The 12,606-nt window shown below is 36.6% G+C and overlaps 2 protein-coding genes across 2 annotated transcripts; one reads left to right on the forward strand and one right to left on the reverse strand.

Annotated features, from left to right (window-relative positions):
- Nucleotides 1-6,714, reverse strand: LOC127661567 (sorting nexin-15-like). Its single transcript, XM_052152333.1, has 8 exons — nt 6,514-6,714; nt 6,003-6,038; nt 5,797-5,917; nt 5,506-5,621; nt 4,285-4,630; nt 4,035-4,184; nt 1,269-1,478; nt 1-831 (listed from the first exon to the last, which is right to left on the reverse strand). The coding sequence occupies exons 1-8, from the start codon at nt 6,613-6,615 to the stop codon at nt 719-721; spliced, it is 1,194 nt and encodes a 397-aa protein (XP_052008293.1). The 5' UTR covers nt 6,616-6,714; the 3' UTR covers nt 1-718.
- Nucleotides 6,715-11,123: 4,409 nt separating this feature from the next.
- On the forward strand, nt 11,124-12,175 carry LOC127653130 (somatostatin-1-like). Its single transcript, XM_052139682.1, has 3 exons — nt 11,124-11,138; nt 11,663-11,818; nt 11,984-12,175. Exons 1-3 carry the CDS (start codon nt 11,124-11,126, stop codon nt 12,173-12,175), a joined length of 363 nt encoding a protein of 120 aa, XP_051995642.1.
- The last annotated feature ends 431 nt before the right edge of the window (nt 12,176-12,606 follow it).

The raw sequence follows: 12,606 nt of genomic DNA on the forward strand, positions 1-12,606 counted from the left end.
CAGGACCTGAATACAGTTACTTCATTTTTGTATTCTGAATACTCAACGCAATTACATGTATTCCATTAGAATCCAACCATGGAAATAGGTCACCATATGGAAGTAAAATGGGTTTCGAATGCCATTGCATGTTGACTTTAATAACAATAGGCTTATAATTTACAAAACAGGCAGATTAAATTGGAAAGGCAATGTCTTCATTAAGACAACAGTAATTTACACAACATCTTCATTTACACAACAGCTCAACCGTTGGATACAACTAAATACAATTCAATTTAAGAAAAAAAAAATCTCAGCAAAAGACATTTTAAGAAGACGTTTCTAAGGCTGATCAGAAAGTGTCATCATTGATTTAAAGTTAAAATAGCGTAAAAGCAAGTAAAAATCCCTTGATAAGTTCTTACAGGGCAGGGTGTGTAGTGCTGTTCAGAAAGAATTGGGCACATCCTGCATGGATCGTAACTATTTAGGTAAGCAGGATTTGTGGGAGTCAATGTGTGTGTGTATGCATGTGTATGTTGACTGTGTGGGGGTGGCTGGCGAGTAACACTTAAGAGTGAAAATGTGGCAGAGTTATTTGAATATGAGTATGTGTGTGTGTGTGTGTGAGAGAGAGAAAAAGAGAATCTCAGTGCATGAGTGTGTACGTGGGAGTGTGCTTGGGTATCCGAGGTTTGATGAAGTTTTAACTTTTGTGTGTGTTTCAATTGTTTCTCTATGTATTGTGGTTGAGAGTGGGAGTCTGTATGGAGAGAAGTCTCTCTGCTTGCTCCAGGACCTCAGCAATCTTCCTCTTCACTGCATCCCTCCTCTTCAAATCCGCATCTCCTTGAGAGAGAGCGGGAGAGAGAATGAGTAATAGTAAAAGAATAGAAAAACAGTAGAACAAAGGGATGTTGCAAGGTTTAGTTTCCTCCAGTCATTTAAATATTTTGCATCGCATCCAAATAGAACTCATTTCCTGCTGCGAGGGGAAAAAAACCCAGTCCATTTAATGTCCTTGTGTTGAGAGGTACTCAATTCTTTCCTCTCCAGTTATTTAATCATGCCTGTGTCATCGTAACCAAGGTAAATTTGGATTTGGCTGATTTATGATCAGTAATCTGCATATGGCTGTTGTAGTTTTCTGTTTTTATTTAAATATGGATGCCAAATAAACACAATGTTTAAGGTATTGTCACAAAGGGTTTTCTTAGCTTAAGGGGTTTCTTGCAATCGGGTAAAATAACCTACACTGTGTGGCTTTTAGTTGCAGTCTCTCTTACCTTGCACTCCTTTCATAAGTATATCAACTGCTGTTCTGTATCGTTGTACTGCCACACTGTAATCGGCCTCCCTCTCTCGCTCCTGGGCAGCATTCAGCTCTTCGTTGGCCTGGGACACATAGCTTGCATCTCCGCCAGGTTCAGAACTGTTTGGGTTGGTCAGAGGGACTGACAGAAGTTCAGCATGGCTGGGTGATCCATATGGTTGTTCTGAGAGATTGAATAAGGTATTAACATTTACGTTTGAGGAACTGATGCATTTAAAGTCAACATGAACAACATGAAAAAATTGTCCACATTTATTTTCTTAATACACATTCCTCATCTGATTGTGAACAATTTATTCTAAAGAATACAATATGGTTTATTTGTTGGCATTAGTTAACTACATTAGTTAATTTGAACCAACAATGAAAAGATTAATAAATGCTGCAAAATAATTTAAGTAATATTCATTTTGAACATATTCTAATAAACTTTTTTAAATTAGAAGTTGTATATATTAACATTTGTAAATGCATCACAAACTAACCATGAACAATTGCATATAAATGAACCTTATCCATGATTAATAAATGTTGTGAAAAATTGTTTATTGTTAGTTCATGACACCTAATATATTTACTAATGTTAACAAATAGAACCTTTTTTTCCTCCCCTTTTCTCACCAATTTGGAATGCCCAGTTCCCATTGCACTACCCAGGCCCCAACAAATAGAAACTTATCGCAAAGTGTTACAAATGTTTTTGAACAGTGCTGTGAAAAACTATTTACCCCCATGATATTCATTTTTATTGCTTAAAGGAATAGTTCACCCAAAAAAATTACATTTCTGTCATTATTTATTCACCCCAATGTCGCTTAAATTTCTTTCTTCTGTGGAACACAATAGGTGAACTTTTAAAAAGTCTTCACAGAGTTATTTGTCATATAATAAAAGCGAACAGTGCGATCACTTTGTGTGATGACACAGGGTGAAATTTAAGAAGTTATTTACCCTCAAATCATATAAAATCATTCATAAACTCTGTATATCAAATACTGATGTTTTCGAAGTAGCTGCCATATTTGATTTACAGACTTTGGGCTCAATTTCGTGAGTGCCCAAAGTGCAGCACTACTAGCTATGAAAGTGCACAGCAGTCTTTTTTTCATGAAAGCAAGCGCAAATGGGCATGGATGGGATTGATTGCCCTACTGTGAGTGTAGGCGCACAAACTGTGGGTGTATTGCATGTAAATAAAGTGGCACAAAGCACAATTTGCTATTTTCCTAAGAATTTGGTCATGCGCTTAAACGTTTCAATACAATGTCATAACTCAGGGCACAGTCCAAATTCAATTCCTGAATTTGCAGTATGGGGATAAAGTAACCGGATAAATGACCAGCAGAAGTGAAGTGCATGCCAATCCCATCAATGTTAATACCATGATTTGTGTGTCAATAGATGAAAAATTCTGAAGACAATCACATTTTCTATGCGTTTAAGAAAAGCATGCCACTGTCATAGAAATATGTCTGGAATTCATCAATGACGAAGTTAATGCACAAAAGTAAGTAAGTCCAAATTTCTATCCTTTTAATTTTTTGTATAGCCGCACGCAACCTATAGCCGCTGAGAGGCTAAGTAGTGGGAAAAAAGAATCCTGTGATTTGTCCTGGTGTGTTTATGATCCATGGTGATTTATTAAGAGATATTTAAAGTAATCCAAAAAAATAACAACAGATGATGATAAATTTGGTCATACAAACCACATAGAAACGGTCAACAAAAAGTGAGCATTCCCAGCTACTCACCCCCTATCCAACATGCTACAAACAGGAAATATAGCCAGTTAAATACACACCTATACCCATGTGACAAGCCAACTTCCAGGAAGTGAACAACCAAAACACAAAATAAAAGACAAACATTTCCTGCTCCTACACATTGCATACAGTCCATTTACACTACCAACTTCTTATAAATGTGCAGTCTTTGTTTAAATCATTGGTGCTTAAGGGAATGGCCTATATAATAGGACACAGACAGTGGAAGAACCTAAAAATTAAATTGCACTTGGTTGAGCATTTTTGCGAGTTGCGTTGTCTAGACTTAGTGCATGCTTGCACGAATATACCAAAACTTCATGGCCATGCCCATTGACTGCGCTTATGACTTAAAACAAGTTACAGTTGTACGTAATGCTTACACTCTTAAAATTGGGCCCTTTATGTTTATGGAGTTTTTTGTCCTCCTTCAAGCCTGATAGGTGTTCCAGATGTATATTTTAGTTTATTTGTTTGTTTGTTGTATTTAAAGCTTTTTTTTTTTTTAAGTGTTCAAGCCCTGTGTAGTGATTTAAATAAGGAAAATTTAGAAAATCAAATTATTTTCAGAAAAGGTGACTTTAGGTGAAAGGATAGTCGTTTGCATTTTATTGAAAATAAACACTGGGAAGCTTTTTTTTAAATTCACCTTTTTAATGGCACTGTAAAACGTTATAATTTTGAATTAAAATGGAATGACTCGCTCCGCCTCTGAAATGACTTTTCAGCTGACGTCTGCAGGATGTCAGTTTCCAGTGGATAAAATCAAGTCCTACCCTATATTTTTTTCTTGTTAAATACCGTTTAACCCAGAAATGATTTACTGTACATTACGGAAGTGTAATGAGTTTCAAAAATACAAATGCTGTTTCATGTTGACTTTAAAAGCACCAGTAAACCAGTCATATGCAGAAATGTTGATGATTGAATGAGACAAATTGTGTGCATTCCCCAACCTTCTTTCGCACATGGGTCGAAAATAGCAAGGTCTGTATCTGAGAGTAGAGGCGGAGTCTTGTCTGCATGTTCCTCCAATCCAGAATCAAATAACAAATCAAACTCCTCTGATTGGTCAAGTGGAGAGCCTGGGATTTCTAGAGAACCATCTGAAAAATGAACAGGAGCAAAGAAGCTTTTAGCAATTACTGAAAACAAAATTAAATCAGGATAACAGATGATATGAATTGATGACTGTAACAAACTAACATGGTATAGTGTCGGTACCAGCAGCCGATTGGTCTGTGCCGTTATTCTGATGTGCTTTAATTTCCTTCTCTTCCTCTCTTGTTTTCTGCACCTGTTTTTCTGTTTCACTTTGTGTCTCTTGCATTGAGCAGGTATCTGTTTCACTGAGGGCCTCAACTGCCTCCTCAGGTGTAGTTAGATCTGTCAGCCTCTGGTCGGACTCCAGTTCTTGGGCCTGGATAGGAGCCTCTCTTCCTGTCTCCTCCTCAGCCAACACCCCAGTGTCCCTCTCAGGTAGGGGAATAAGAGGAGGGGGCAGATAATTGGAAATGGTGGATGTGTCTAATGGTTTCCTTACATCTCCTCCCTGAAAAAGGGGGAAAGCGAAAACAAGGGGATCAGCTGAGACTTAGGGGCCAGTTCAGACAAAAATAATAATTCTGTCATCATTTACAACCTTGAAACTTTCTTTCTTCTGTGGAAGACAAAAGAAGATATAATGAATAAGAGCGCTCTTATTCAGAGTGCTCTTATTCATTATGGGGACTCAAGCTGTAGAACTTTAAATATGACAATAAACACCATAAAAGAGGTCAATACAACTTGTGCACAATATTCATAGTCTTCTGAAGCCTTCGATAGCTTTGTGTGAGGAACTGATTGAAATGTCTTCCTCTCCGCTATAGCTCTTAAATCTTATTCAATTCAAATATGATGTGTCAAGACGTGTTGCATCAGGTTTGACATCAATCACAAGATATGAGAACTAATAATGTTGGACATAGTTTATGCATGAAAAATATTGATAGGAATATTTACACCACTAATAACAGATCTCCTTTTCCATTATTCATCTGTTATTTACACAAAACTATTATGTAGCTTCACAAAACTTAAGATATAACACATAAGTCGTAAGTACTACTCGTATGGTGCTTTTTTGGGGCATTTTTGGAGCTTGACTATTCCAGTCCCCATTACAGAAAAGAGCGATCTGGACATTCTGTAATAAATCTTATTTATTCATCCAAGGGAAAAAAAGAGAGTAAATGATTACAGGATTTGACAGATCTGATATATGACAGAAACTATTCTGGATACAGAACCTTGTAAATATAGCGTCCATTGACAAGTTCTCTCATTTTTCTCCCAAATGAGACATAAAAATATTATTCTGTGTGATATTTTGGTTAAAAACAATTCATAACTGCCTCTTTATTAAATCAAATATCTGTGTTTTACCCTGAAGAAATCTTTGAGTTGAGGACTGTTGTATAGAGCAGGAATGTTCGTAGTGAAGAGCAGCATGGCCTCAGATGCTTTTCTCCTATCTTCAATCACTGCCTCATCAAAGCGCCCTTAGATAAAGAAAATGAGAACAGAAGAGATTGAAAGAGGAGAGGGAATTCAAAGGAGAACAGAGAAAAGGGCTACAACAAACCAACAGCATGAAGAAGCAAAGACACTGCCTACTGTCGTTAATTCACAAATGTAATAAAGTCCTGTTTCTATTGACAATTCTTCTGGCCTTACCAAAAACCTGCGCTCGTGGAAAAGGGGGAAACTCCTCTAGTCGTCTGAACAGGTTTCTATGAGTGTACGCTAGCTCTCCGTGTAACTTCTTCAGCTCTGAGTACCTCTTCCACACCACCACCTGCCAATCAGTCCAACAACACTGAGTCTAATGCAACCACAGGATATGTGGAAACATATACACATTTATGCAAAGATGATCATACCTCTTTAACATTCTCTGGCTGAGTCTTGGACACAAACTATGGAGAAAGGGACAAGTGAGGAGAATTGAATGTACCACATTGTACCAAAGGGAAAGTTTTAGAAAGGGCTGATTATTGTTTCTATGAATGGGGAAGGGGGAGAGTTGGGTGCTTGAGACACTGAGACACTGATTAAACAAAAGTCATGGGGTCTCATTCCAGATGCTTTGAATCACGAGTTTCAAAGAGCAGATGCCTAATACTAACAGCAATTCTTTATAGGAGTCAAAAACCAGTTTAAGTGTTTATGAAGCACAGATTGCTAATCCTATTAAAGGGTACAAAAATAAATATTAAATATACTTTAATTGAATTTAAATGAATCAGACATTACAAATCAGTGACAACAACAATAAAATCCAAGCAAAACACTGAATTTAAGTTTCTGTGAGCAAGACTGTAAAATTAGAGCAATAAAAAATATGATTTTATTTTTTTATACGATAAAATGGTGTTATATAGTGCTACTAACCCTTGCTGTCACTTTATATTCTGTGTGTCCTTTTTCGTGTGTGCGTGGATCTGTCACAGTGAAGAAGCGGTAATATTCCTCTGTCTTGGTCTTTCGAGACATCACTGTGACATAGATATGTTTAAAATAAAGAAAGATAAATATGGTAACCGATTTAACTGATCGTGACTGGTACTGACTTGCACTGTTGATAGTTTTGGACAGTTACGTCCTGCTTTGTGACACATACGCATGCGCAGACGCGCCCTCTTTTAATCCCTTCAAAATAAAAGTCATGTCAGGGCAAATCAAGGTTTGTGGTGAGCTCAAACAGAGATGTGAAAAAAGGAAGGTAGATTATTCTATTTCCTTTACTTATTTGAACACAAGACAGACAATAGCAAAAATAAAGGGAAATAGACTTTGTATAAAACTTTGCATGAAAAATTAAATAAAAAAAATGCATGGCACATAATAACGCACCCCAATAGGTAACAATGCGGTATTCGATCCGATACCAATATTTTCACGGCCCTTAACCACATCCTCCACAGTTTTAGCAATAAATTCGTTGAGTTAATATGCGTTATTAATAAAACTATTGTATATCATTTCTAATATGCTAAAATGAGAACTTTCCTGACCCATGACTTATAAAAAATACATAATTTCTATGTTAAAAATACATTTAAATTTTTTTTCGATTATTTTTTTTCTTTGTCTTATTTATGTATATATTTTGGTTGGTTCGATTGACCGTCTCAGAAGCGGAGGAAACTGAGACTTGTCCTTCGCCTCCCGGATTGAGGTGAGTAACTGCGCCACCATGAGGACCTACTAAGTAGTAGGAATTGGGCATTTCAATTTTGGAGAAAAGGGGATAAAATTACAATTAGTTTTTTTTTTTACAGACGAGAAACATGATTTGCTACTTGCTAAATTTTAGGGGGAAGGACATTCTCTGTATAGAGAGCAGTTGATTGGATAAAAATCTTTAGAGAGCAAGATGCATCATCAATATTTTTGGTCCGTTTTCCCAGAAGCAATTATTTTTTTTTTTTTTTAATGCGTATTGAACTACTAAACTCGAAATTTGTCAGTATGCTAGAATAAAGTTGATGGCCGCAGAGCTTACACATAAAAGCTGTGTTCCATTAAATTTCTATTAGGGAATAACTTCCTATTAGGAAAAGTGCAATTGAATGTCACTAGAAGTTGGAATGCCAACTTTGAAACTCTTGCAGAAGTCGAAAACTGATTTTGCCGAGATGTTGTCACCCAGGGACAACATGAAGTTAATGATAATCATGCATTTTTAATAAATATTATATATAAAAATGTCAAAGTTCCTACATGACATGATAATAAAACTCGTTTAGCAGACATTTGCAGAGACAGGTGTTCAAAATATGGTAAATTATATGTTCTTTTTTAACTGTACACCTTTACAACAAATGCTAGCATGGCAGCATCGTTTATCGTTTTGATTGCAAGGAGACAGCACTGGTGTCAAACATATTCCTGCTAAACTAACAGGATCATTGCAGTTTTGTTTGTTTATTTGTCATCTTTTGAGCATCAGGCAATGGAATACATTTATGGTCGGAGATCATCGATATCAAGTCAAAATTTCCCACATCCAACTTTGAATGGAATGCTGCAAAAGCCCTCGTTACTACAGCAGCAGACTACAGAGTTTTAGTCCTGTTTTTGAGTGCTAAATATGGTTACGTTCACAAACAAATTGGTTATTAATGTGAGTGACAACTGCATTCTGTAACTGAACTGACAGCCTTTAAATCCCTGGCGTAGCCACGTGTAGACCTGGGTGGGCCAGCGCCACCTAGGCATTGATGCTGTGTTCCATTCAAGTCGGATGTGAAATGCCCTCAATTGCCAGGATGATGTTTAAAGAAACAAAACTGCAACACTCCTATTACCTTAGCAGGTGCTTGACTGTCACCAGAGATATCTCCAAACTACCCAATTCATAAACAATTCTGCAACACTTTAACTTATGCTACAGGTGTGTGATTATCACAAGATAGTATGATTTAACATGTTTTGTAAACAAGCTTTAATAGCATGTAATGTAGGAAATTTGACTCATTAATCAATATTATTTAATAAAAGTGAGTGTTTATCTCTTATTTTGTATATCTTCCTGGGTGCTGACATGTTTGTGTTTACAGTTTTGAGTTTCAAATTTCCACATAACTTTTCAAGTTGGAATTCTGTCTTCAAGTGGCGTTCCATTGCACTTTTCCTAGTAGGAAGTTGGAAAATCTGACTTTCTGAGTTGAATGGAATGCAGCATCAGGCCCACCCAATCATTCCAGCAACAGCCAAAAGCTTACAGGCCTTGAACCGATAACGCTAAATTAATATAATTTATTATACATTTTATTTGCTATAACTTCTATCCATTGCATCAAAAGAAGCTTGTGATGGCATAAATAGGCTGCACTGAAATACAACTATTTTTATGATAAAATCAGGGCTGTCGATTTAACGTGTTAATATAATAACGTGCGATTAATTTGACAAAAATTAACGCACTTACTCGCAATGCTTAACTGAGAAATTCAAGCTTGTAGTACCACCTGTTTACTCCAGAGGGCAGTAGTTGAAATTTCAGCTGTTTGAGCAACACACAGTTTATACAGTGAAGAAAACAATTTCTTGCGTTCAAAACACTTGATGGAGTGCAAATGCGATCTTTAAGGGATCTTAAGATGTGTTTAAAGATTGAGTATTAAACTATATTTAACTCGACACAGTGACCTAAACATTTTATTTTTATGACGCAATACACCCCAAATCCCCATATAATAATTAATATCTATTCTCAGCCTACTAGGCCTCATAAATTGAAATAAAAATTCATAATGTAACTAAACATGAATATTGTTAATTGATCTTTTAATATTATAAAAGTAGACAACTTTAAGTAGCTAAATGTCCTAAACACACCCCTGGAAACAATTCGCTTAAATAAAAAAAATTAAATAAACAATAAGTAAATACAAATGGTTACCATTCTTAAGCAATCGATAATTTCTCTTTGGCCCTCCCAAATAAAGTTTTTGGCTATGCTACATCTTTAAAAGTTCAGGACTTTCAACCATATTTTCAGCAAATGTCTGGTGTGTGGTCAACTTGTCAGTCAAGACATAATATGTAAGAGCTACACAGCTCTGTACACGTGTCCCGTGTTCTCCATGTCAGGTTTTGAACTGTGTGTCACCATAGATCCAGTCACTAGGTACGTCCACAATCGCACACTTCTGCACTGTTCTTCACCATTTTGAAGTTTAAGTCAGTGGGTCCAATCCCTGGTTCTGGAATACTGCCAACTACTGTTTTAGGATGTCTCCCTTTGACACACCCAATTTTGGAGGCTCTACTAACGAGCTAATGTGTTGAATCAGTTGTGTTAGATAAGGGAGAGATCAAAATTAGGCAGTGTTGGGGGTAACCCAAGACCAGGGTTGGGAGCCTTTAGTATAAGCAGTGTGAGAAGTGTGTTCACACTGAAAATGCAATATGAGTACCAGGATGATGTTGTTCTTCTTCAACTGAAAAAAAAAAAAAACAGAGTGTGGAGTGTTGGAGACCACATGCACTTAATGATCGCGGCTTGTCCTATGTGTAGCGGAAGGGTCAGAGTTACGGGGCCGCAATGCTAGCCTGACAAAACAATTGTAATAAATGATGAATGTGGCAACTAGGGAAACCTTACAATCCCAAACACTGATTTTGTGAATGTAGCAACAGTGTAAAAGCCACAAGACTGTAATTTGGATTTCATGTGAGACTTCTTCATGAATGCAATGAAGGCAGTGTCCCCATTTCAACAAACTTGGAACATTTTAGGAGGGATGGATCAGAAACCAATAACTCTACATTAGATGGTTCTTGTTACTCTTGTTGATAAGTTTAGCTATCTGCCATGAATAGCAAGTGGACTAAATATGATAATCTTTATCTCATGCATATTTAACTACAGTGGAGAGAGATGGGCCTCATTTACGTACCCAGCATGCCTCCTCTCTTTTGTAAATGTTAATGGCCACCCAGTGAGATGGCAAAGTCTGAGTAATTGCAATCTGCTGTCTCGAAGTCGTGGTTCATGTGAGTTCAGAAGTTATCAGTCAGCTCTGTAGTGGGAATCAAAAGTCTGTCCACTTGTTGAAATGCTTTCATTTTGCATTTTCAATAACAAACTATATTATCAGAATACAAATTTGATCAAAATGTTTAATTGAAAACATTCAGAATTTATTTTCTATTATTTCGTATGACATTCATTTGCTTTAATGACAACATGCAGTGAGCTGGCATTGACTCCACAAGTTTGTGCATCCCATGATCTGAGAATGCTCAAAAGAGCATCTTGGGTGCATCAATGTAAATAAGGAAATCTGGCCTTTTGTGCAGAGTAAATATATTGACTGTCTCATATTTGCTTGCATTTGGTTTGATAAAATGCAGATATTTATTCGTTTTATAACTTTGTTTTACATTTTGCAACATTTTTTCCTGGTTTAATTAAAAAATATAAAAACCACACATTTTCAATGTGGTCACAGACTTGGATTTCACCCACTGTGTATAACTGGAGATAGAAGATGGAGTGGAACAATGTCTGAACACACTAATTAACATTTGAGTCACTTCGCATCATTAAGTCCTCTGTCTAAAGAGGACCTCATAGTGAGAGCAAGACACACAAACACATAGCACTTTAAATCACAAGTGACACAACACGTCTTACTGGAGCATGATAGTATCATTTAACACCATTTCATTAGTGTCTTGCCACTGAAGTTCATAGCCCTTTCTCCAAACAATAGAATATTCTACATACATTTATGCTCTAGATGATCCATTTTTATATATAATTGTGAATCACACAGAATATAAGACTTCTAATGCAAAAGTAACACCTTTGTGTGACCTTATCAAACATCTGTCCTACTGAGAATGAGAACATCTTTACACCCTCTCACCCACTCACCAACACCATCACCTCCATCATCATACGTGGATACATTTCAACCAATAAGTTCTCTTTTATCAACACGAAGGTCCCACCTTTGGTGCCTATATATACCTGTCACCCTTTAATCACCATGATCGCTTGTTTGTAAGAACTTATTTCTTGAAGATAGCGCTTTTCATTTCTGAAAGGATGTTTTCCCATTTACTGGTGGTTATGGTGACTCTATCAGTCTCTTTGCTGGTGTATTGTGTCAGTTCTGCACCAAGAGGAGATATGCTGCTCCAGCTACTCCACTCAGAAGTAGAACCCAAGGAAAATGAGGTGAGAAATAACATTTTCAATATGAATGTATTTGAAAATAGGGGAAATAATAACATGGATGTCCATATGGTTTCAAAAGGTGTATAAGCATGAACTATACGAGTCTAAATTAGTGAGGGTTTCTTTTGCAGTATTAAAAGTTTTTGAGAATTTTTGTCTCATCAGCTCCAGGACCTCTCTCGTTTACTCCTGCTGAAGCAGCTCTTTGAATCTGTGGCACATCAGGAGACAGATGTTCTTGCAAGCATGGATGATCTTGATGTTCATAATGAAGTTGTTCGCCAGATTCCCCTCTTTCAGAGAGAAAGAAAAGCAGGCTGCCGGAATTTCTACTGGAAGACCTTCACCTCTTGTTAGTTACCTTACTGATTCTACTTGGCCAAGTAACTTGAAGAGTCTAATTGTCTTTCTTAAAGTCTCCAGACTAAAACCCTTTCAACATTATACTTGTGCAAGTGTTGTTGTAAACATATATATATATATATTATACTGACCAATCTGTGATCTTGGGTTTCTTCTCTATATCTCTTCGTTCTATATCGTACTGTCTTCCTTCACAATGAATGCTCACATTAATGGAATATTCCAGTCAATGCAAGTTAAGATCAATCATTTGTGGCATAATGTTGAATGCCCAAAAAATAAATTTTAACTCATCCCTCCTTTTTAATTTTTTTTATCTGGTTTACAGTAAGGCAATTACAATGGAAGTGAATGGGGCCAGTCTATAAACATTCAGATACTCACCATTTCAAAATTATTGTCACAAAATGTAAACAATGTGCATG

This window comes from Xyrauchen texanus, chromosome 2 (assembly GCF_025860055.1).
Source record: "Xyrauchen texanus isolate HMW12.3.18 chromosome 2, RBS_HiC_50CHRs, whole genome shotgun sequence".
NCBI lineage: Eukaryota > Metazoa > Chordata > Actinopteri > Cypriniformes > Catostomidae > Xyrauchen > Xyrauchen texanus.